The 23,156-nt window shown below is 36.5% G+C and overlaps 4 protein-coding genes across 6 annotated transcripts in view; all 4 read left to right on the top strand.

Annotated features, from left to right (window-relative positions):
• Positions 1 to 1,064: 1,064 nt before the first annotated feature.
• On the top strand, positions 1,065 to 5,072 carry LOC111452470 (protein NETWORKED 4A-like). The gene is made up of 4 exons (XM_023093230.1): positions 1,065 to 1,232; positions 1,390 to 1,501; positions 3,086 to 4,423; positions 4,958 to 5,072. The coding sequence occupies exons 1-4, from the start codon at positions 1,218 to 1,220 to the stop codon at positions 4,981 to 4,983; spliced, it is 1,491 nt and encodes a 496-aa protein (XP_022948998.1). The 5' UTR covers positions 1,065 to 1,217; the 3' UTR covers positions 4,984 to 5,072.
• A 2,974-nt stretch (positions 5,073 to 8,046) lies between these two features.
• On the top strand, positions 8,047 to 11,884 carry LOC111452468 (protein NETWORKED 4A-like). The gene is made up of 3 exons (XM_023093228.1): positions 8,047 to 8,361; positions 8,546 to 8,657; positions 9,482 to 11,884. The coding sequence occupies exons 1-3, from the start codon at positions 8,347 to 8,349 to the stop codon at positions 11,206 to 11,208; spliced, it is 1,854 nt and encodes a 617-aa protein (XP_022948996.1). The 5' UTR covers positions 8,047 to 8,346; the 3' UTR covers positions 11,209 to 11,884.
• A 734-nt stretch (positions 11,885 to 12,618) lies between these two features.
• LOC111452469 (trans-cinnamate 4-monooxygenase-like) lies at positions 12,619 to 14,499 on the top strand. Its single transcript, XM_023093229.1, has 3 exons — positions 12,619 to 13,403; positions 13,488 to 13,621; positions 13,710 to 14,499. The coding sequence occupies exons 1-3, from the start codon at positions 12,619 to 12,621 to the stop codon at positions 14,306 to 14,308; spliced, it is 1,518 nt and encodes a 505-aa protein (XP_022948997.1). The 3' UTR covers positions 14,309 to 14,499.
• A 2,351-nt stretch (positions 14,500 to 16,850) lies between these two features.
• The window catches only part of LOC111452346 (B3 domain-containing transcription repressor VAL1), a 10,897-nt gene continuing 4,591 nt past the window's right edge, over positions 16,851 to 23,156 (top strand). The window contains exons 1-7 of one of the 3 annotated variants that reach the window (XM_023093010.1): positions 16,851 to 17,068; positions 17,359 to 17,460; positions 18,675 to 18,756; positions 18,906 to 19,007; positions 19,681 to 20,345; positions 20,472 to 20,568; positions 20,697 to 20,871. In XM_023093010.1, the coding sequence (XP_022948778.1) occupies positions 17,366 to 17,460; positions 18,675 to 18,756; positions 18,906 to 19,007; positions 19,681 to 20,345; positions 20,472 to 20,568; positions 20,697 to 20,871 (1,216 nt within the window). In that variant the 5' untranslated portion in view covers positions 16,851 to 17,068; positions 17,359 to 17,365. Of the gene's footprint in view, positions 17,461 to 18,674; positions 18,757 to 18,905; positions 19,008 to 19,268; positions 19,326 to 19,680; positions 20,346 to 20,471; positions 20,569 to 20,696; positions 20,872 to 23,156 lie in introns of those variants that run through there. The other 2 variants (XM_023093009.1, XM_023093012.1) reach the window with 2 other exon arrangements.

The following is a 23,156-nucleotide window of genomic DNA, read 5'->3' as shown; positions in this document are numbered from 1 at the left end:
AGCTAATTGAGAAAAATCTTTTTACTTCCTATTCTCAATAAAACAAAGAGGTAGGATCAAAAAGTCTCGTAATGGGAATTCTATATTCTTTAGATGATCTGAGGGAATTATAACAATTTTGTCGGGTATTAATTTAATTTTTTATTTTTATTTAAAATAATATCTCGAAAATGTGTGTTTTCATGTCGAGCTAAAACATTATTTAATAGTTATTTTATTTCATTAAGATGATATGAGTTGGCATTTAATTTGAGCATATGTGAAATTGACTCGAACCCATGCACATAAACATAATTGTGTGATCTGCATGTTCCATTTATATATTACTCACAATCCTCGTTTCGTGGAATGACAGCATGTAAAGTCGATGAGTGAAGGGTATTATGGTCATTTAAGCTTCTTCTCCCCCTCACCTTGTCTCGTAGTTTTTAGTTTAAATTAAATAAAAATACCCTCGTTCTAAATAATATTACTCGTATCAACTTTCTAAAATTTCAATCTCTCTCTCTCTCGTTTCATAGTTTTTTTAGTTTAAATTAAATAAAAATACCCTCGTTCTAAATATTACTCGCGTAGATTTTTTAAAATTCCAATAATACCCTTCAACTTTAAAAGAATATTTAATTGTAGTTTTTAAAAAATATCTATGAACTTTTAAAAACCACATTTATTAAAAAAGTTTAAAAGTAATTATCGTAAAAATATAGATAAAAACCATCTACAACTTAATATTATTTTTGAAAATATTCATATGTATATTTTTATACGTGCATGAACGGTTCCTTGTGTATACTAAAATATATCTAATTTTAAAGGCATTAATGAAATTAACCATTTTTTAAACAATTTTAAGGATATTTTTTTTAAACAAAAACTATATATTTTTTTTTAATTTAGCTTAGTTTGTGATTATTGTTTGTATTTCATTTCCGATTATACCCTTCTGGCTTCAAATCCATGATCACATTAGGAAATGATAATTAATTAATTAAATTCATTAATTCATTAATTCATTAATACCGTTATTATTAAAGGAGAAGACGAGGGAAGGTTGCAATGTGGACCAGAGTTGTACCAGCCGAATCCTCGCCCCGCCCCACCGCTTGCACCAACACCCTGCACTGCCGCTGCTGCCGCCTCGATTTCTGATCGCATTTTTTCAGTTTCAGTTTCAGATTGCAGCGATCCTCTCTCTGAGTGAAGGAACCCCCGACTCCATGGCTAACCCTACGGTACGATTTCCTTTCGCCATTTCTCTTCTCCGACTGAAAGTCTCAATTACACGACCTAATTTTAGATTCTATTCCATGGCCTGCGATTGCCTCTTTCGAGCGCTTCTCTCTCATTGTCCTGCGTGTGTGCGTGTGTGTGCGTTTTTGTTGTTTTCAGCCTCCGAGCAATGGTGAGTTGACGAAGGCGGAGTCGAGGAAGTCTCATTCATGGTGGTGGGAAGGTCACATCAGCCCCAAAAATTCTAGATGGCTCCGGGAGAATCTCGAGGGTTAGTTACTACCTTTCTCCTCTCTGTTTTAGGTCATTCAATCAATGCGTCTCAGAACTTTACAACATTTCAATTTGTTTTTCAAATCTAATATGATGTTAGATGAATAAACTCTTCCCTCCACAACATAACTCAACCGTATAAGTTCTTATGACTTTCGTTTGGACTTTTCAAAACAATCATGAATTTATAATTAAAGAATACATCCTCTTGGTAGTAGACTTTTGAGCTCCCTAAATTAATGGACAGACAGACTTTTGGAGAAGTTTAAAATAGTCACTAGTCCGGTGGAGAGTTGTATTCTTCTAATACATAATATTATTTATTTAAGTTTAGAAAATAAGAACTAAATTAATAAAAAAAAAAAAACCTTTAAATTTTTTTTAAATTTTTTAAATTTTCAATAATTTCCACTTAAAAAAATAAAAAAAATACTTTTATATTAATTTTGTAATACCTTTAAAACTTAAAATATATATATATAAAAACTCTGAATTATTTTTTAAAATAATATTACTGATGAAAAATTTAGAGGTATTTTTAATAATTTAACTTTAGGGAGATATCTTAAAAAAAAAAAAATTAAAATATTGTTGAAAAATTGATTGTTCTATTTTTTATTTTTTGGGTTAGAAAAGTTGTCGCATTGTACCCTTTCATCTTGTTATCTTAACTATTTTATTGGTAAACAATGGACTAATAATTATAATTATTAGAAAAGAGAGACATTTAAATTCAAATAAAGTTTTAAATTTTTAGTACAACAAATGCAAAATGCATAGAAACAAGGACTTGTCAACTACCAATATGAATAGAGCTTCTAACCCTCTTTTGTGTTCGTTTCCACAAGAGTGCTAAAAATGATGAAGGTATTATTATGTGTTTTCTTTAGGCTAAATTAATTAAAATACCCCTAATCTTCGTAATTTATTTCAAAAATACCTCTAAACTTTTAAAAGAAAATTAAAAAATACCATTGTCATTAATTTTGAATGGAAACCGTTCAAGAACTTTAAAAAATTTCATTAATATTCTTGAGTTTTTTAAAAATGTTCAAAAATACTCTTCTAGATAGTACCATGTTTAAAAAAATATCCATGAAATTTTAAAAGTACATCTCTAGTCTTTATGAAAAAAAGTTCAAAAGAAATCCTTGTATACTTCCAAACTTTTGAATCATAAGTATTTTTAAGTATGGTACTAATAGTTCCGTCCATATAGTGGATATTTTTTAACTATTTAAAAATATGGATGTTTTTTTTGAAGCTTTAAAAAAGTTTAGGTATTAATAAAACTTTTGAAAGCTATTTTTGAAACACTTTTTAAAAATTAAAATGTATTTTTGATGTGATTCAACCGTTCTCTCCATTGTCAATTCGTATTTCAAAAGGGGTGGGGCTAAATCTGGGAAGATGGGCAGCAGTTGCAAAAATTTAGCTTCTTCCTTCTATCTACACGAATTTTATTTCGTTAGTTTTACAATCTCCATTTTTTATTATTGCAACTCAACGATTGGCGAAGGCCCATGTAAATTTTTCATCAAAATGCTAAGCAAAAGATTGACAAAACGATCATTGATGTTAGACATGGACCGCAGCATCAAACATATGTTGAGGCTAATAGAAGAGGATGCAGATTCATTTGCCAAGAAGGCTGAGATGTATTATCAGAAGAGGCCAATGATGATCTCTTACATTTGGGAGTTCTACAGCACATACCGTTCCCTTGTTGAGCGTTATGATCATGTCACAGGAGAGCTCCGAAGAAATCTCCCTTCAGATCTACAATCCCACGGCTCTGATATCTGTGATCTTATCTCTGAGCCACGAGCTGCTGGCTTTGATGTCTTCCTTGGATCTGGTGGCAGCAACTCTGATACTTGCCAAAAGGAAGGATATGATTCATCTTTTTTCACAGATTCTGAACCTGGATCTGATGATTCCTCTGTGTACAATTATTCAGATGGTGATCAAGAACTGAACAGGAAGATGATGGAATTGGAGAATGAGCTGAGAGAGGCTAAAGAACAGCTCCACATGAAGGAGGATAATGCAGAAGAATGTTCATTTCCATTCAAAGCGGCAACAGATGAAAATTCAGACATTCAAATTATGAGGTTGAAAAGTGAGCACCAGAAGAATGTGCTATCAGAATTGACCAAGGATTTGCAGGCTGAGTCAGTGTCCGCTACAATGGCAGATACTCAGAAGCATGAGGATGGGATTCTAGTGAAAGAGCTAAGAATTACAAAGCAAAAACTTGAGAACTCGCATAAAGAACATTCTAAATTAAAATTTGAACTTGAGAACAATAAAGAACCAGAGAAAATTTGCCATTTGCCGGATGAGCTTGAAGCTGCTCGAAAAGATACTGAAACATGGAAGGACAAGGTGAGTGCAGATAGAAGAGCGGTCGCCGAGCTCCAAGAAAGAATTTCAAGGTTGAAAGCTAGAGATCTTAAACTTGCAGTATCTAATGCTGAGCATAATATTTTTCCTGAGAATGTACCGATTAAGGCTGAAATATCTCAGCCACTTAAGGAACAAGCTCTGTTGGAGGATGAGATCAGAAAAGTCCAGACAGAAAAGGAGGATTTGGAGGAGAGACTTAACCGCGAGATTGAGAATCTTCAAAGTGGCCTTAACGGCTTCCAATCTGAAAGAGATCAGCTCCACGCAGAAGTTATTACTTTAAAAGAGAATTTGAGCTCTAAAGGCAAGCTTGTGCAAAAATTGGAAAGGGAACGTGTGGAACTAGAAGGGAAGGTGGAGAGGCAAAGAGTAGTGATAATGGAAGGAGCAGAGGAAAAAAGAGAGGCTATAAGGCAGCTATGTTTTTCAATTGAGCATTACAGGAGTGGATATCATATGCTTAGAGAAGTTGTTATCAGTCGAAAGCGGGATCTCAAGTTCGCATCTCAAGGCAAGTCATGACTCTAGTATTTGATTTTGAAATTGTTAAATTCCAATCTTGAAAAGTCTGTTAATAGAGAGGCTGCAACAGTTAACTGTATATTGGATCATGATAGGTTATCTGTTTGTTAAAAAATGATGTGTATGTAGTTGTTTAGAGTAACAATAAATGGGTGCTTGTCCAATGGCTAGCTGTAGATGGTCACCCTAGAAATGAAGTGCATAATAGCTTACTGATCGAGCGCCCTTGCGCCGAATGTCCTACGTTTTGTTTTCACATGGTCCAGTGTCAAGAGTCGAACTCCTTACATTAGAGCTCTACAAGCTGAGTTATAGACTGAAGCATTTTAACTGGCAGCATTGTTGGTTATTGAAGCTTTGTCCAACGCCTACCTGTTGCTCTTTTATCTTTATTTAAAGCAGAATTATGAAAATGGTATTCCATGCTTTGAAAAACAACGTTGTCTTGTTCAAGTATTGGTTTAAATTGAACTATTTGCTTATCTGTGGAACTGGACTCTCTCTACAAATGAAAATAAAATAGGATGCATCGGCAGCCAGACCATGTAATGGCTTTCTTATTGGCCGAACTGGGAACCAGTGGATCTCTTGATGGACAGCAGAGATTAGTTGTCAAAGGAAGGGTTGCACCAAAGAACTTCGAATGAATTCTGCGTCGATATGTCAGTAAGTGCCCTCATGATAAACTATACATATTTAATATCCACATTTGTACAACAAAAATAAATAAATAACAGAAGAGAAGAAGAAGAAACTGACATGATTCATGAATGGAGGAACTTTAGGTCATATTGGAGGAACTTCAGGAAATTTTGAATTTTCTGAAGACTGTAATCGAGCTCGGGAAGTCGACATCCGAGTAAGTTGTCACATGGATTATTTTTCAAGCAATACTTCTAAGGGTCAATTAAGATATTATGCTACTAATTAGAATGCATGCTTTTAGGCCTAATTAACCAATAAATATGTTAGCTAAGCCTAGGAACTTGGTAATTTTTCAGTTTAGCACGATATTATGTTTTACAGCTTCTGCTTCACGTTTGAGAACTCTGATTAGTCCTGACGATATTTTTAGGATTTTGACATGTATTGCATGATTGTAATCGTTTGATTGAGAATGTTAGACAGCTACATATGTATGATATACTCATAGATGCATGTTATAGGGGTTAGACATTTAATGCTTTGGATATTCGCTATGTGCCCTATGGAGTTTGGAATGATATATGGATGAACATGAGTTGTTGTTTTACATTTCCTTAGTTATAGACCCTACGTTTAGGCCTGACACGCATTTTGGGTTGACTAAGTATCAAGTAGGGACGATTGGAAAGTAACTCCTAATTGTGAACTTTCCTAGAGGTCTACGTGGTACAAAGAGTTTAGCGGTCACCGATAGAAGATCGCAGAAGTCGTATTTGGTATACTATTGGGGAGTACCCAGTAGACAGATACGTGTGGGGACATACGGTCTCAGTACTTGTCTGTTTATAGAGCACAACTTACCCTATACACACGAGACTTACCCCAAAGCCTGTTACAAGGGCAATTTGACTCCCGCGCAAAGCAGAAGGTTGATGATAAACTTTGAAAAATGAAAAACATGGAGCTAAACTATTTGAAAAACCCTACATTATGGCCTTGAGGGGTTTGAGTATACACCCTAGAGTGGAGTGTATGGGGTTAGGATATGCTTGAGCCTTGTAGGGCTACATCTCATGATATTGCCTAACATTAAGGTTAGTACATGAGCATATAGCTTAAGAAACCGTCGTCGTAAGGATTAAGTTCAATGAAAGCCTACAAATATCCTTAAATTATTTTATATTTTTATTGACCGTGCGCTTCTTCCTGAAAGACAGCAGAGGATTTGACTTTTGCATGTTCTCGAAATTGACTTTTGCATGTTCTCGAAAGGCAATCAGCCAATTATTTAGTTCCTTTTCACATTCAGGTATATGAGAAGACTTTTGGTGTTCTATTCCATTTTACAAGCTTTCTCATTCTTTCTTGTGTTCATGGTTTAAGGCTTATGGTGCTTTGTGTGATTTACAGTGTGGTTCTGGACGACCAGTTGCTCCAAGCTGGTTTTGTTGCTCCTGTTAGCCGGAGGAACGCTGGGACATGATTTTTACTTGTTATATCGTAGCATGATGTTTTTGATACTATCATGTGACAGTCCAAGTTCACCGTTAGTAGATATTATCCGCTTTGGCCCATTACGTATCGCCATCAGCCTCACGGTTTTAAAACGTGTCTACTAGGAAGAAGTTTCCGCACCTTTATAAGAAATGTTTTGTTCTTCTCTCCACTGAATGTGGGATCTCACAATTCACTCTTTTGAAGACCCAACGTACTTGTTGGCACACTACTTAGTATCTGGCTCTGATACCATTTGTAACAGCCCAAGTTCACTGCAGATATTGTTCGTTTTGGCTCGTTACATATCGTCGGTAGCCTCACGGTTTTAAAACGCATCTACTAATGAGAGGTTTTCACACCCTCGTAATGAATGTTTCGTTCTCCTTTCCAACTAACGTGGAATCTCACATAACCTCTCGTAATTGGGATCTCACATATTGAATGTTATTTTACTTTACCATTTACATCCCTTAATAATGAGTTTAGTTGACAATATGGTAATTGCTGACACATGGAGCCAAGCATTGAATATAACAGCTAATTAGATTTTTATTTGAATCCATTCAAAAGCACCTGCCTATCCCGGTTTTGTAGATGATTTTTCCATTTTTATTTAAAATAATCTCGTCAAAATAAAACTCAAGTCGACCTTTTCAGTGAAAAGGACTAAAGGTGTACGTGGGTTGGCTTTTGAGTTGGTTGGATCAGTGATTTAAGTAATCCAAATAGAGTTTACTACCCAACGTTGAGCTGAGTTATCGGGTTATTCTTTTTTTTAATTGTTTCAAAGAATCTCATCACTAACCTCGATTACAAATGTTAAGTATTATTAACATTCTTACAAGTTGGGTTGAATTGTAAACTTTATTTTGAGTTTGTCTTGTTGACCCGACCAAAAAATATCGACTCGAAAATCGAACTAAACCAACCCAAATTAGTTTAGGTTGGGTAGTTCGAATCCGGTTGGGTAGTTCGAATCCGTCCCCTTAAAAGAATACTATTTAATGTCTATTTTGTTATGTTAAAATGATATATTATCTAAGGATTGAAATTATGCATAAATTATTACAATTGAGACGAGGCGTGAAATTGACTCAAGCCCATAGATACATAGATATCAACAATCTTACGTTCTTTTGTAGACGATATTCAATCTACGAGTTACTTTGTTTTTACTAAGATGATATGCAACCGAAAAACTTAGGTAACCAAAAATGAAATTGTTCCATAAATTATTACGAACTCGTAGTTAATTCGAGAACGAGTAAAATTAACTCAAGCTCATAAATACATAAATAACTATATCACCCAATGTTCATCCTTGACTTGACATTATTGATTCCGAGTTAAATCCCGGTTGCGTGGAATCCTGGTTTCGTGGAAAGAAAGCATGTGGTGTGAATAAGGGAAGGGCAATATGGTCATTTAACCTTGTTCAAAGCCGCGCCCAGCCCCACCGACTACACCAACACCACTGCGAACTGCTGAAACTGATCATATTTGTTACTTTCAAACCTCCATTTCCGCGCCTCGATTTTGAATCCCCGTCGCTAACAAACAAACCAAATTCCTGTTTAATGCGCCTAAAATCCCTTTTCTTTCTACCTGCATTCCTCCATCGATGGTCGATTTCGTTTCGTTTTTGTTCGGAATGTAAATTGGCTGTGTTCTGATCGTAGTTTTTAAAGTTTGAGTTTCGATTTCAGTATCAGATTGCAGGGATCTTCTCTCTGGTGAACGTACTCCGAACTCCACGATTTCTTCGGCTCAATGGCTAACTCAGTGGTATGCGTTGCTTTTGCCACTCCTCTTCTTCTTTTTTGCCTGCTTCATCATTATGATCCCATTTTACAGTCTATTCGATTGTTTTTTGTTTTTGTTTTTGGTTTATTAACATCTCGATGAACTGCGACTGCTTTTTTCGTGCTTCTCGCTCACTGTGCTGTGTATGTGTTTTTCTTGTTCTCAGTCTCCGAGTGACAGGCAATTGAAGAGGTTGGAGTCTGGGAAGTCTCATTCTTGGTGGTGGGATAGTCACCTCAGCCCAAGAAACTCTAGATGGCTCACGGAGAATCTCGAGGGTTTGTTACTAATTTTCTCCTCTCTGCTTAATTCTGTTGTAGGCATCGAGTGATTGCTAATTCATAGTATCAATGCCGGCTTAAGCAATCGTCTGATAATTTTACAACACTTCAATTTGTTTTTCCATGTTTTGTGCTAATAGTATTGTTCATGTAATTTTAAATTATAATTATAAATGTCACTTTTAGAGTATGAAACATTGGTGAACTACATATTTAACATGCCCTGACAGTGGCTTCCAATCCCCAAATTGCTTTATGCTGCCTTGCACAGATAGGGAACGTTTGTTTTAGGATAGTACTACCCTCTTTTGTGTTCCTTTTCTCTGGGAGTGCTAGAAAAGATGAAGGTATTATTAGGTGCATTGGCAGTGCTCCAATATTTAGAGGATCTTTTTATGGCGTACCTTTCTTTTACTATAATTGGCTTTATGCGGTTTCTTGTAATCTGAACCCACTCAAATATCCCCTCCTCGTCTTGCCAAATAACTACTAAGGAAATTGTTCTCCAATTCGCTAGTGACATGACATCTGTTTCCTTTATGCTAGAATCTTTTCCTTTTATTCAACAGGGCTCTAAGTTGATGTTCTAAAAGGGGTGGGGTTAAATTTGGGAATATAGGCAGCAGTTGCAAAATTTTAGCTTCTTCCTTCTTTCTGCATGAATCTTATGGTACCTGTGTTTCAACTACCCAAACATTTGCATGGAATTTGTTTCTGTATGCACCAATTTTATTACTGCAATTCAACAATAGGTGAAAGCCAATGTTAATTTTTCATCAAAATGCCAATCAAAAAATTGACAAAACGATCCCTTATGGTAGAGATGGACCGCAGCATCAAACGTATGTTGAAGCTAATAGAAGAGGATGCAGATTCATTTGCCAAGAAGGCTGAGATGTATTATCAGAAGAGGCCAGTGTTGATCTCTCATGTTGAGGAGTTCTATCGCATGTATCGTTCCCTTGCTGAGCGTTACGATCATGTGACAGGAGAGCTGCGAAAAAATATTCCTTCAGATCTACAATCCCAGGGCTCTGGTATTTGTGACCTGCCCTCTGAGCCATCCTCTACATGGCCCTCTCCTGATCAAAGGCTTGGACGTCGTAGATCTGGGCCACGAGCTGCTGGTTTTGATTTCTTCCTTGGATCTGGTGGGAGCAATGATATTTGCCAAAAGGAAGGAGATGAATCATCATCCTTAACAGAATCTGAACCTGATTCCGATGATTCCTCGGTGTACAATTATGCAGGTGGTGATCAAGGACTGAACAGGAAGATGATTGAATTGGAGATTGAGCTTCGTGAGGCCAGAGAAAAGATCCGCATGAAGGAGGAAAATGCAGAAAGTTCATTTCCATTCAAGGGGTTAACAGATGAAAATTCTGATGATGCTTTTGCTAGAAATAGAGAGGAAGAATTAAGGAATGCAAATGAGAAGCTGCGAATTTCAGACATCCAGATCATGAGGTTAAAAAATAAGCTCCTGAAATACGAGCAATCAGAATTGACCAAAGATTTCAAGGCTGAGTCTGTATCTGCTACAATGGCAGATACCAAGAGGCATGAGGATGAGGTTCCCTTGGTCATTAATCTGGAATCAGAGGTTGAAGAACATCGTAAAGGTTTGGAAGATGACCAAGTGATTAACGTTCAGGGATTGGTGGAAGAGCTAAAAATTACAAAGGAAAAACTTGAGAACTCGCAGAAAGAACTTTGTAAATTGAAACTTCAACATGAGAATAATAGGTCACCCGAGAAAATCTGCCATTTGCAGGATGAGCTTGAAGCTGCTCGAAAAGATACTGCCACGTGGAAGGCCAAGCTGACTGCAGAGAAAAGAGAGGTCTCCAAACTCCAAGAAAGAATTGTGAGGTTGAAAGCTAGTTTATCAGATCGAGATCATGAGATCAGAGATTTAAATTTAGCAGTATCTGATGCTGAGCAGAAAATTTTTCCTGAGAAAACACAGATTAAGGCTGAAATATCTCGGCTACTTGAGGAACGAACTCTGTTGATGGAACAACTAAGAAAATGGGAACATCAAACTCGTCTTTTGGAGGATGAGATCAGAAAAGTCAAGAGGGAAAAGGTGGTTTTGGAGGAGAGACTTAATCGTGAGATTCAGCTGTTGGAAACGACCATTGTTAACAAAGTAGAATGCATTGAGAATCTTAAAAGTGGCCTTGATGGCTTCCAATCTGAAAGAGATCAGCTCCATTCCGAAGTTATTACTTTGAAAGAGAATTTGAGCTCTAAAGACAAGCAGGTAACCAAAATAAACGAGCATGTGCAAAAATTGGAAAGGGAACGTGTGGAACTTGTATCAGGTGTTGAAAAAGCAAATAGGAGGGCAGAGGAGTTAAGATTAAGAGAGAAGGAACTAGAAGGGAAGGTCGAGAGGCAAAGAGTACTAATAATGGAAGGAGCAGAGGAAAAAAGAGAGGCTATAAGGCAGCTATGTTTTTCGATTGAGCATTACAGGAGAGAATATCATATGCTTAAAGAAGTTTTTATCGGTCAAAAGCGTGCTCTCATGTCCGTATCTTAAGGCAACTCATTGCTCTAGTATCATATTTAGAAATTGTTAATATTGGCTCTTGAAGAGTTGTTGGCCTGTTTTTGGGATGAAACAATCAGTTAATAGAGAGTCTGCAACAGTTGACCGTGGATTGGAACATAATACAGTTCTGTTTGTTAAAATAATGATGTATATGTAGTTGTTTCGAGTAACAATAAATGGGTGCTTGTCCAACGACTAGCTGCCGATGATCACTCTTGAAAGAGTGTGTAATAGCTCACTGACCAAGTACTCTTGTGCAGAATGTCCTAGGTTTTGATTTCACAGCTCTGACATAATTCATGAATGGTCCAGTGTCGAGAGGCCAAACGCCTTACTTTAGCACTCTATAGGCTGAATTATAGAGCTGCTTTCTCTCCTCACTAATCTTTGATCTTTTAGCGTCTGTCGAAGATGAATGTGAACCCAGCCAATCAAATGTGCTCCATATTCTTGGGCCTGTCTTTTGTTGTGTATAAGATGCAAGGATTGAAGCATTTTAATTGACATCATCGTTGCTTATTAAGCTTTGTCCAAGGTCTACCTGTTGCTCTTTTATGTTTACGTAAAGCAGGATTATGAATACGATAAGTCTCTCCTGTTCAAGTGTTGACCTGTTCAAGTGTTGCCATATAAGGATTAATGATTGTTTACAATCTCTTTCTGTCTCGCATAGGATCTGGATTTCATTCGGATCTGAAGATGAAGCCTTTATTGTACTTGTTTGTTTATTCATATCCTTGATACTTGGAGTTATTTTATTGAAGGTGTTGGTGAAGAAAAGATGAGACAACTCTCACTCTCTCCCTCTATGACTGGTTTGATTATATCATTTTGTCTCATCTATACTCTCTTACCTACCGTACGCTTAATTAATTCATATTGGATCATAATAGTCTATGTTCCAAAAGTCATAAGGCTTCCTTCACCGTCACACAATCATATCGATAACTTCGATGAATTATGCAGCGTTGACCTTTATATTTATTTTTGTATTAAATACTAGGCATGTTGGTTTCATGTAATGCTCAATGTTATATTTTACAATCACATGCCCCATGATTGCCCATCTTTTAATATTTTCTTGTCAGATCAAGCGTCTCCAGTTGTCCTACTTCTACGGTACTAATGTGATGCAAATTTCAATGTTATATTTTCTTTATTTTGATAGCTTCTGGGATGGATGAACAGACAACTTGATTATGTATAATATTATCTAATCATCTCTTGTTCAAGGGAGAATGGGTCGTGGAGATAGTTTGAAATCCAAACTTCACCTACCCCCATATCATGGCCAACAAATCCACTACCAGAAGTTTTGACTTTTGAGATTATATAAGTGAGCGCCAGAGCAAGAGCTTATACATCATCTGCTTCAATTTTAAAGAGGAGTTCAATACCATGGATCTTCTCCTTTTGGAGAAGGCTCTGCTGGGGCTGTTTGTGGCCATGGTTGTTGCTATTACCATATCCAAGCTCAGGGGTAAACGTTTTAAACTTCCACCAGGTCCCATCCCCATACCCATATTTGGAAATTGGCTGCAGGTGGGTGATGACTTGAACCACCGCAACCTGACGGAGATGGCCAAGAAGTTCGGTGACATACTGTTGCTCAGAATGGGACAGCGGAACCTGGTGGTGGTTTCTTCGCCAGAGTTGGCTAAGGAAGTGCTGCATACCCAGGGAGTTGAATTCGGATCCAGGACTAGGAACGTGGTGTTCGATATATTCACAGACAAGGGTCAGGACATGGTGTTCACAGTTTATGGCGAGCACTGGAGGAAAATGAGACGAATCATGACTGTCCCCTTTTTCACAAACAAGGTGGTGCAGCAGAACAGGCTTGGTTGGGAGGAGGAGGCGTCCAGAGTTGTGGAGGATCTCAAGAACGATCCAAAAGCTTCCACCAGTGGGGTGGTTCTGAGAAGGCGCCTGCAGCTGCTTATGTATAACAATATGTATAGGATTATGTTCGACAGGAGATTCGACAGCATGGAGGACCCTCTCTTCAACAAACTCAAGCTTATAAACGCCGAGAGGAGTCGGCTATCTCAGAGCTTTGAATACAACTATGGCGATTTCATCCCCATACTGAGGCCTTTCTTGAGAGGGTATTTGAATGTGTGTAAGGACGTCAAGGAGAGGAGGCTGAAGCTCTTCAAGGACAATTTTGTCGATGAGAGGAGGTAATAATTAGTAACAATGTTTGCCTTTTTTGCTTAATTTGCTCCTTCTGCTACTACTAACGCTTACAATGGCATAACATACAGGAGACTTACAAGCACGATGAGCAACAAGGAGGATAGTGTCAAATGTGCCATTGATCATATCGTGGAGGCTCAAGAGAATGGTGAAATCACCGAAGCTAATGTTCTCTTCATTGTTGAGAACATCAATGTTGCCGGTAAATATGATCTGTTCATGTCTTAGAGTGATATTCTTATGTTCTGAGATTAGCTAAATTAGCATGTTGCTGATGTTTGAACATTTAGCAATCGAAACAACATTGTGGTCGATGGAGTGGGCAATTGCTGAGCTCGTGAACCACCCCAACATCCAGAAAAAGCTGAGGGATGAGCTCGATTCGGTGCTTGGACATGGCGTTCAAATTACGGAGCCCGACATTCGCAATCTGCCTTACTTGCAGGCTGTTATCAAAGAGACCATGCGGCTAAGAATGGCCATTCCTCTCCTAGTGCCTCACATGAATCTCCTAGACGCCAAGTTGGCTGGTTATGACATCCCTGCAGAGAGCAAGATTCTTGTGAACGCATGGTGGCTGGCCAACAACCCTGACCACTGGAACAAACCCCATGAATTCCGACCTGAGAGGTTCTTAGAGGAGGAGGCCGACGTGGAGCCTAGCGGGAACGACTTCAGGTACCTTCCCTTCGGCGCCGGGAGGAGGAGTTGCCCCGGCATCGTCCTTGCCTTGCCCATTGTCGCCATTACTTTGGGTCGTCTCATTCAGAACTTTGAGCTGCTGCCTCCTCCTGGACAGTCCAAGATTGATACCACTGAAAAGCCTGGACAGTTCAGCTTGCAAATATTGAACCACTCCACTATTGTGGCAAAGCCTAGGTCTTTATGAGTTCTAAAGTTCTTCATCTCCTGCAAGGCGTTGAGTTTCTTAATTGAGTTGAAGATGTTATGATCAGAGCAAGCAGGTTCAGATGAAACGAAGATGTCTCCCTTTCTTTTAATCAAGAAATGCATAAACTTTGTGTGATCTGAAGCAATATTATGCAAATTTGTATGAAATTTCATTTTCAATCCACTTGATTCGGCTCAATCTCTTACTTGCACGGAGAACCCAACTTTTTAAATTAGGTGACTCGAGAACTTGATCAACTCAACCTAATTCGTACGGTTTGGATGAAATAAATTCGGCTCAAATAAATGAAAAAAAAATTTATGAGTACAAATAAAAGTACATTTTTTATATTTATTTTAATTTTATTTAACTTTATACTTATGTTTTATTATTTATTTTCAACCACTTTTAAAATTAAATTTTAAGTTTTTGGAGTGTAATTGCAAAATTTATTAAAATTTTATTAAAAACAAAAATTTGTATAAATGACAGTAACAACTCGAACTGACCGTTGAGTTGAGTTGAGTTGAGTTGATTCAACTAGATCCACGGCTCATTTTGAAAATAACTATAAATTGTGTTGTCTCGTCTTGATCTAATGTTTTCACGTCACATTTGACTAAGTTCATGTGACTCTATCAACGATTGTTATTATTATTATTATTATCGTTCAGATTTAAGGAGTCGCTTGGCGGGGCTAAGCGATTTGACCAAAGTGTGGGCACTTAAAAATGTGGTCCTGATTTCTTTTGGCAATATAGTTCATCCAACAACGGGATATCGAACTCCATTTAATTATGCTTAAATTCAAAATTGAGTTCGAGCTTTTTTTTACCCATTTCTTATCGTGCCCTTAACGTATAGGATGAAGTACGAATCGGTTCGAGCCCAAGTGGTTCCTTATTTTCTTTTTTCCACCTATACCCTCTCTATTTTTTTCATAGGAATTTTGCAACCAACGTTCATCTTGAGCAAAGATCAAACTCTTTATGAGCAACCCGACATTCAATACAGGTCAAAGCATATGGTTGCTAGTTCCTACAAAGGATCAAACTAATCAAACTTTCTTGATGTAGATGTTGCATAATTTGTTCTCGTTTTTAAGATCGGGAGACCAGATGACCTATTACATGCATGACTATAGCTTATCAAAACGAAAAAAGTTATATAATATTTTGAAGGCCGGTAATATCGAAGCATTGTATTCCAAAAGAAAATTAAAAAAAAAAAAAAAGCAAATAATTTAAATAATTTTCCATATTTGCAAACCATTTTAAAAATGGTTATATTTGCAAATAAAGAAACCTATTTTCCTCCCATTACAACTACCAAATTACACCATGGTATATTAAATAGTCAACCCCTTATAAATAGTCAACGACAATTATTATAACTGTGGAAGGTTGTTATATATATATAATATTATAATTTTCTTTTTTCTTTTTAATTATTATTTTATATAAATATTCGTAGTTATTTTATGGGTTGAAAAATACATATGACTTTTATTAACATAAACTATTTAATTATTAAATTTTATAATTATTTATTGGTTAGATTTGATTTTATTGTTTAAAATTTATAAACTTTCCATATTTTAATATGTAATTATTTAATATTTTGTTCTAAAATTATTTAATTTATAAAAACGGGCAGTGTAGTAAAAAATGGCTATAGTTGCAAGATACCGAACGGTAACGACCAAAGCACACCGATAACACATATCGTCTCTTAGGGGGAGAATTCCACACCTTTATAAAGAACGTTTCGTTTCTCTCTTGAACAGACGTGGGATCTCACACAAACGCAGTCCTGAATTTAGATTTGACTAGAATATTGTCTTATGTTGTCTTTCTCTTTCCATGTTCACTTCGTTTGTGTCATGGTTCACTAAACAGATCGGGAAAAAATCACTAATTTTATCCGGTATCCTAATGCATATAGATACAAATGGTCCAATGAGAGCAAGAATTTCATTATCCAGAGCTTCCCGATCCAAGATTTCTCTTCTCCCATCTATCGGTTCACTATAGGTTTACAAGGACATGGGATTTCTACGTCTCGATCCTACCGCTCTGAAGAAAGCAAGGATAGGTGCAGACGCATTCGATCGAGAGTCTGAGAATACAAATATATATAAAAAAATAATATTAGTATTAATCATATAAATTTCAAAAAAGTCAATAATAATACAAAATTAGGAAATTCCACTGTGTATGATGGCTCCATCTGCACCGTTGGATTAAAATAAAGGGTTTCAGCTACAATTTGGTTATTATTTTAATGTGCCATTATTCCAAGTGTTCATAATTGGCCCCATAAATAAATAAAATATATATTTAAATAATTAAAATGAATTTGCATAGTTGAGAAATGATAAAACTACAGTGCGCGTGAGCAGTTACCGAGACAGTTGATTTAAAAAATAACTGCCGTGGAGGTACGTGTCAGCAATGTAAGGGAAGTAGCAGGGAAAGTCCGTGAGAGACGGGTGAGGATATCAGCGTGTGAAAAAGAAAAAAACACAGAGAAGAAAAGAGAAGAGAAGGTTTAGCTAAGGTGAGAAGCTGAAGGAGAGACGAGACGACGACTTGTTAGCGCCGTGTCTTCAAGTGTCGTGCATGCATTTTATGCATCTGTTGCTTTGCATGCACTCTCTTTCTCTCTCCTCTTTCTTTCTCTCTCCTTCCGCCATTTCCACGCCTTCCTCCTCCTCCTCTGCAACTGCCATCGCCTTCCCCCTTCGCTTCCTCCTTGGTTCGATTCGTCTTCTTCTTCTTTCGTTCTTACTGTTCTTCTTGTTTTCGATATCTTCTCCGCTCTGAAATTTTCTGTTCGCGTTTTGTTCAGACATGTTCTCTTTTGTTTCCAATCTTCTTCGATGTTTTGTTCTTTCCAGATTTCGAGCTAAGCTTTGCATCGATTCGTTCTCCTTGTTTTCTCAATCGCGATTTCTTCTTCATTCTCTTGTGCTTTGGTCAAAAGGATTTTTAGGGTTTGATTTTGCTTCTACTTGCTTGATTTGATCTCTCTTCAATGGCATCTAGTCGCTGCATGAATACTTCTTGCGGAGCCGCCACGCCGCATGATTGGACCAAAGGATGGCCTCTGGGATCCGCTGGATTCGCGCATCTATGTCTCAACTGCGGGTGTTTTTCTTTTCCCTTTTGTTTCGATTTTGTTTTTCTTCGCCCTTGATTTGATTTTCCGCGGGTAATGTATGTTGATCTCTTGCATTGGTTTGTTTCTGTTACTGGTTTATTGGATGTGCCGATTTTATATATCATACTTGCTATTATTGGATTCTTTTTTTTTTTTTTTTACCATTTTCATTTTCCTTTTTTTTTTCCTTTCCGGAAAATTAGTCACGTCCTCGAATCCAGATTTCCCATATGGATTTTTTGTTTTTGTAATTAATCATTTACGATTTATCAATTGGTATTAGTAACGGTATTATATCCTCGAAATCATTTTGATTGAAGTATATGACCCTAGTGTCAATGTTATATCATTGCGCAACACCTCTACTGAATAACAGGAATATTCGTTGTCACTGCTCTGAATTTGGGCTTGTAGCCTTGTACCATGCTTTGTCTAATTTGAATGTGTGAGGCCTTAGATGCTCCATTCGCATTGACCGATTAGATGAGAGTTCAGTTTCAAAGAATGGTCTTTCCTTGGATTACGCTTCCACATTCTCTCTGTAAAATGAGTTGTTCAAAGTGGAGGATTGAGAAGGATAATATGTATATGTGTACTCATAGAATTTGATTTTCTATTTTTATTTACCAATTAAAATTAAAGTAAATATTTCTTCTATCTTCAATTTCATAATTCTGTATTTGAAGAGGGATGTGTTTGATATTCATTGGCCGTGAAAAATTCTATTACAGAATTAAAGAGAACTTTATAACAGAGTTCCATATGGTGCAGAGGTTTTCCCTTACCCTTTTATTGCCACCCATTTAGTTTATATCTCTTCATGTGAATCTCGTTATAGATATTGAAGCTTAACTTTTATCAATTAATAATGGTGTTTGTAATTTGTCAGTTTTAAAGGGCTTCATGTTTATTTATTTATTGTAATTGCTTTTTAACTCCAAATTCTCTCTCTTTTTTTTTTTTTTTGTGTTAGATTGTGCCCATGTTATTTAGTGCCTCAGGCTTATTAACATTTTATTTTATGCTATGAGGGATCTATCTTCACTTCTTTTTGTATGTTCAGTTATTTATCACTCTTGCTACAAGAAAATATTTATAAATTGGAGTGTTATGCTATATCCAATTGATGTCACTATCTTTTACCACTTCATTTTCTATCTTTTGATCTATTCACTGTTTCTTGATGCTGTTTGTGATTTAGATCTGCTTATGAAAATCTAGTCTTCTGTGATACGTATCACTCGGAGGAAACTGGTTGGAGGGATTGCAGTTTTTGTGGCAAGGTAAGAAAATGTACTGGTAATTCCCTTTTGTTTTGAGTGCTCTCTCTCAGTCTCAATATATATGTGTGTGTTTTAGTACATATGTACATATGTATATATCTTTATTTTCTTGTGACCTTATATATAAAACTTTTTTTTTTCTTTTTCAGAGAATCCATTGTGGATGTATAGCTTCTAAGTCTATGTTTGAATATCTGGATTATGGAGGTATTGGGTGTACTACCTGTGTGAAAAGATCTCGACTTGATGTGGTAAGATTGGTTTCGGAGTTGGCAAACTTCTGATTACACTTAGATCTTACATCAGTTTTTGTGCTTGTTGCTTCTAGCATTCAAATCAGATAAAGTGAACTTTTAGTTAACATGAAACAAAATAGCTGCACGTTCACAATCAGTTAGTGGTTGTAATGATAACTTTATGACTGTTTTGACGATAACTTTATGACTGTCTTGGTGAAAATGTGAACATTACCCTTGCAGTGCAACCATATTCTTCACACATGCATTTTATGATTTGGAAACTTCCATCCTTCGGCTCTGAGAGATGATGATAGCCTACAGGAAATGAATGTGGGTTTGCATTCAACATTTTCCTTTCGAGAAATTCCTTTTCAAATGAATAGTTGCTCTAGGTTATAATGAATGGACAATGAGTGCATTGGAGTAGATCATCATAGAGGTTTTCTTCCAACTGTCATTCAAATAGACGTCTTTTCTTGTCCTCAGAAACTATATTTTCAAATTTTTGGGATGCTGCAGCTTTGCCATTTGGTTTTCTTTTATTATCACAAATATTGGTGTCCATTTAAAGTGGGTGAGCATGTACACATTGGCTACAGTCAGGGTTCTCATATTAGTTCATTACTGTTTTTATATAATATGTGCGGCATGAATTCATCTGGAATTCTATTACTTTTTATTGCAGATCCGAAGAGACGAAATTTCTAATGGATTTGATGCAGTGACAGTTGGAAATGTTGGCCTTCTGCGACCTGCTTCTGTTGAGGATCGAGTGGTCCGAAATGGCATTAAAGAGGAAAAGCTTTTACAGTTGTGTAACATCATGGAGGCTAATGAAACCGACCATTTTCAGCAAGCCCAAAGAGTTGACAGAAGTGCATCTCCAGCGCAAAACAAAGGAGAAAATCTCAGGAGCCCATTTGGGGAAGTTGGAACAAGCTTCTTTAATATGACTAAACTACCTGTTAAATGCCAGCCATCGGTTGGTTCGGTAGCATACTCCCAACTAGATACTAGACTAAAAGATATGCAGGAATCTCTTAGTCAGCCATCGTTAAATATAACTTTGGGGGTTCCATTAGGTACACCAAACTTTGTGGTACCCTTATCAGGAAGTGCAGCTGAAGAGGATGAAAAGAGCATTCTTCCATTTCAACAGGGCCACAGATCTCGTCCAATTTTTCCTAAGCCCTTAAAAACTGGGACCACAGTTAATTCAGAAACAAGAAAGGGAATGACTCCTCTGGTGCGTATTGCTCGACCACCTGCTGAAGGTCGGGGTAAGAACCAACTTCTTCCAAGGTACTGGCCAAGGATTACTGACCAAGAGCTAGAACAAATATCTGGAGAGTATCCTTTTTATATTTAGTTTTATTGTTGTTCATTAATTGTTTGATGTTGTCTGCTTGTGCACTTATTCTTTTGCTTTCTCTTACCTATTTCTCAAATTAATCATGTACCTTAACATATTTTAAGTTTGAATTCTACTATTGTTCCTCTATTTGAAAAGGTGTTGAGTGCTAGTGATGCTGGTCGAATTGGTCGTTTGGTTCTGCCAAAAGCATGTGCTGAAGTATGAATTGCTTCTTTTCCTTCTTGATCACCATCTTACGTTTTTTATTTTCATCATTCATGTTGCAACTATTTTATTGGGTATTCCCTGGTATAATATAGATCATTCTTAAATTAAACTGCATGCAGGCATATTTTCCCCCTATCTCTCAATCAGAGGGTCTCCCTGTCAGGATTCAAGATGTGAAGGGGAATGAATGGACGTTTCAGTTCAGATTTTGGCCAAACAACAACAGCAGAATGTATGTTTTGGAGGGCGTTACCCCTTGCATACAGTCCATGCAATTACAAGCTGGTGATACTGGTAATCTTTCTATTACATCTCAAGGTGTATGGTGATATTGGGAATTTTCTTAAGAGTAAAAGCATCTCCCTTGAGTACTTTGGTGAGAAACACTCATCTCACTCTCTCGAAGTTGTAAGAAGTGTTTTTGAAATTTCAAGTTCTTTTGTTTTTGTTCAACCACCAAACATGATGAAAAATGTCTTTGGCTTGTAAAAGTGTCTTTAGAAGGGTCCCAAAGCATTCCAAAATGTACTACTATCATCTTATAGAATGAAAAATCATTTTTCTAGAATATTACTGACTAAAGAAACGTTGTACAGTTGTTAGTGAGTTTGGGACACCTTTTCATAAAAGCGATTTTAAGTGAAATATTTAAAACTTTAAAGTGTTTTTCTTTATGTATTTTAGGGTATTCAAAATTACTTCTAATGATCTAATTGAATACTATAAAAATCTTGAAAATTGCCTTTAATACCCTTCCAAAAGTACTCCCAAATCCACCCTATGACTTGTTTTCATTGGATTATCAAGCTACAAAATACATTAGTCTATTTTACAATTAACTTGGTGCTTAGCAGAATGGCTAAAATTGTTTTAGTCAAAGTTACAGGGCTATATTTATGAGTTGTCCTTGGTAAATATTTTTATTTGTGAGTCTTTGCTACTCACAAGAAATTTCTTGGTATTGCTTGGGAACATAGTTTTAAACGGGGTTGGCTGTGCTGATTTCATTCAAGAAATTAATTCCCTCGATATTAATAAAGAAGCTCCTGAGTCTGAGGCATTTAACAAAAATGTCGTTCTCTCATGGGATATGGAATAACTTTTTACAATGTTGTTGAGTTGGCACTACCCTCCATTCTCTCATCAAGCAATGAAGGACTTTTTGAACGTTACTTCTCTGATTCCAAATCTTTCAGTTTCTCTTAGAAGTAAGAAAGACCACAAATTTTATTGAACCATGCCCCTTTATTACACTCGGAAGCTTGGTAATGCCAATCATTGCCCACCATTTTTTGAACAATCCATTTTAAATTCACTCTTTAGAGGAATCTTGTTTGCACCTGCGTGCCACTTCTTTACCTCCATCAGATTCTAACCAGTTGAAGGCTCGACCAATTAATATTTTCAGTCATATTATGTTCAGAATTCTAAAGTCATCTTGACCGAAGGTGTTCTTGTCTGAGGTATATAAAGTTCTCCAAACCATTTTGTACTCACCTATTGACTCAGAAGTCATCTTGGCCGAAGGTGTTCTCATCTGAGGTATATAAAGTTCTCCAAACCATTTTGTACTCACCTATTGACTCAGATTCGGTTGTTAGTGTGAGTAGTGAAGAGACTGTTCCTATTCCCAAACAAAATCTTCAATTGGAATCTAGAAAGATGAAGACATTACGAATAGACACTTTGTCTGAGCTTTTGATAATCTTTTTATGGAAAATATCAGTGTTGATTTGGTTAAAGAAGCTTAGAATTAATTTCCCCTTCTGTCCTGACCAGGTTTTCTTCTCTAATTGCAACTTGTGGAATTCATTTACGGACAAATCCTCAATTGTCCCCTTCATTAAAAGCTTAATGGATCTTTTGATAAGTTCCAGAGAATTTGAGAAGTTCTTATCATGTGGAGGAGGCAATATTGGGAAATTTCGATCTCTTGGTGAGATGGAATTTGGTTTATAAAGTTCAAATTGATGGAGGTCTCGGATTTGGTGGTATTAAGATTAGAATTATGGCTCTAGTTGCAAATTTGGGCTGGAGTTTTATCAAGCGTCAAGTTTCTTTTTGGTGTTTAGTTTTAAGAGTTTTCATGGCTCTAAGGTTTGGAATCAGGTGAATTTTTTTGCAGCCTTCAGTCTAGGCTTTGGAAGCAGGATTCTTTTTGGCATTATTCTAGGTTTTTTTAAAAAAATTCCTTTGAAGTTTCAGTTTCCGAGTTTGTTTATCATCTTGGAATATCCTATTCTGCTGCTTACTGAATGTGGATCTTTGCTATCAATGCCTTTTGGATCTTTGGTTTGAAAGAATTCAAAGGATATTTCTTATCAAAGAACCTTCTTGGTTATATCATTTTGCCTCGGCTCATCTTAAGGATTCTTGATGGTGTTCTCTTTCCATATTTGTTTCTTATTCTATTCAGGATTTGTCTTTTTTTGGCTTGTGTTTTTTCCTTTGTAATTTTTCTGTTTTGATTGTTTTTTTTTTTTTCTTCCTTCCCTTGTGGAGGTTTCCTTTGAGTATCAGCCACTTCTCATTTTATCAGTAAAATGTTCTGTTTCTTGTTTTTTTTTTTTTTTTTTTTT

This window comes from Cucurbita moschata, unplaced genomic scaffold (assembly GCF_002738365.1).
Source record: "Cucurbita moschata cultivar Rifu unplaced genomic scaffold, Cmos_1.0 Cmo_Scf00014, whole genome shotgun sequence".
Taxonomy (NCBI): domain Eukaryota; kingdom Viridiplantae; phylum Streptophyta; class Magnoliopsida; order Cucurbitales; family Cucurbitaceae; genus Cucurbita; species Cucurbita moschata.
This window is presented reverse-complemented; position numbering and strand designations above follow the sequence as displayed.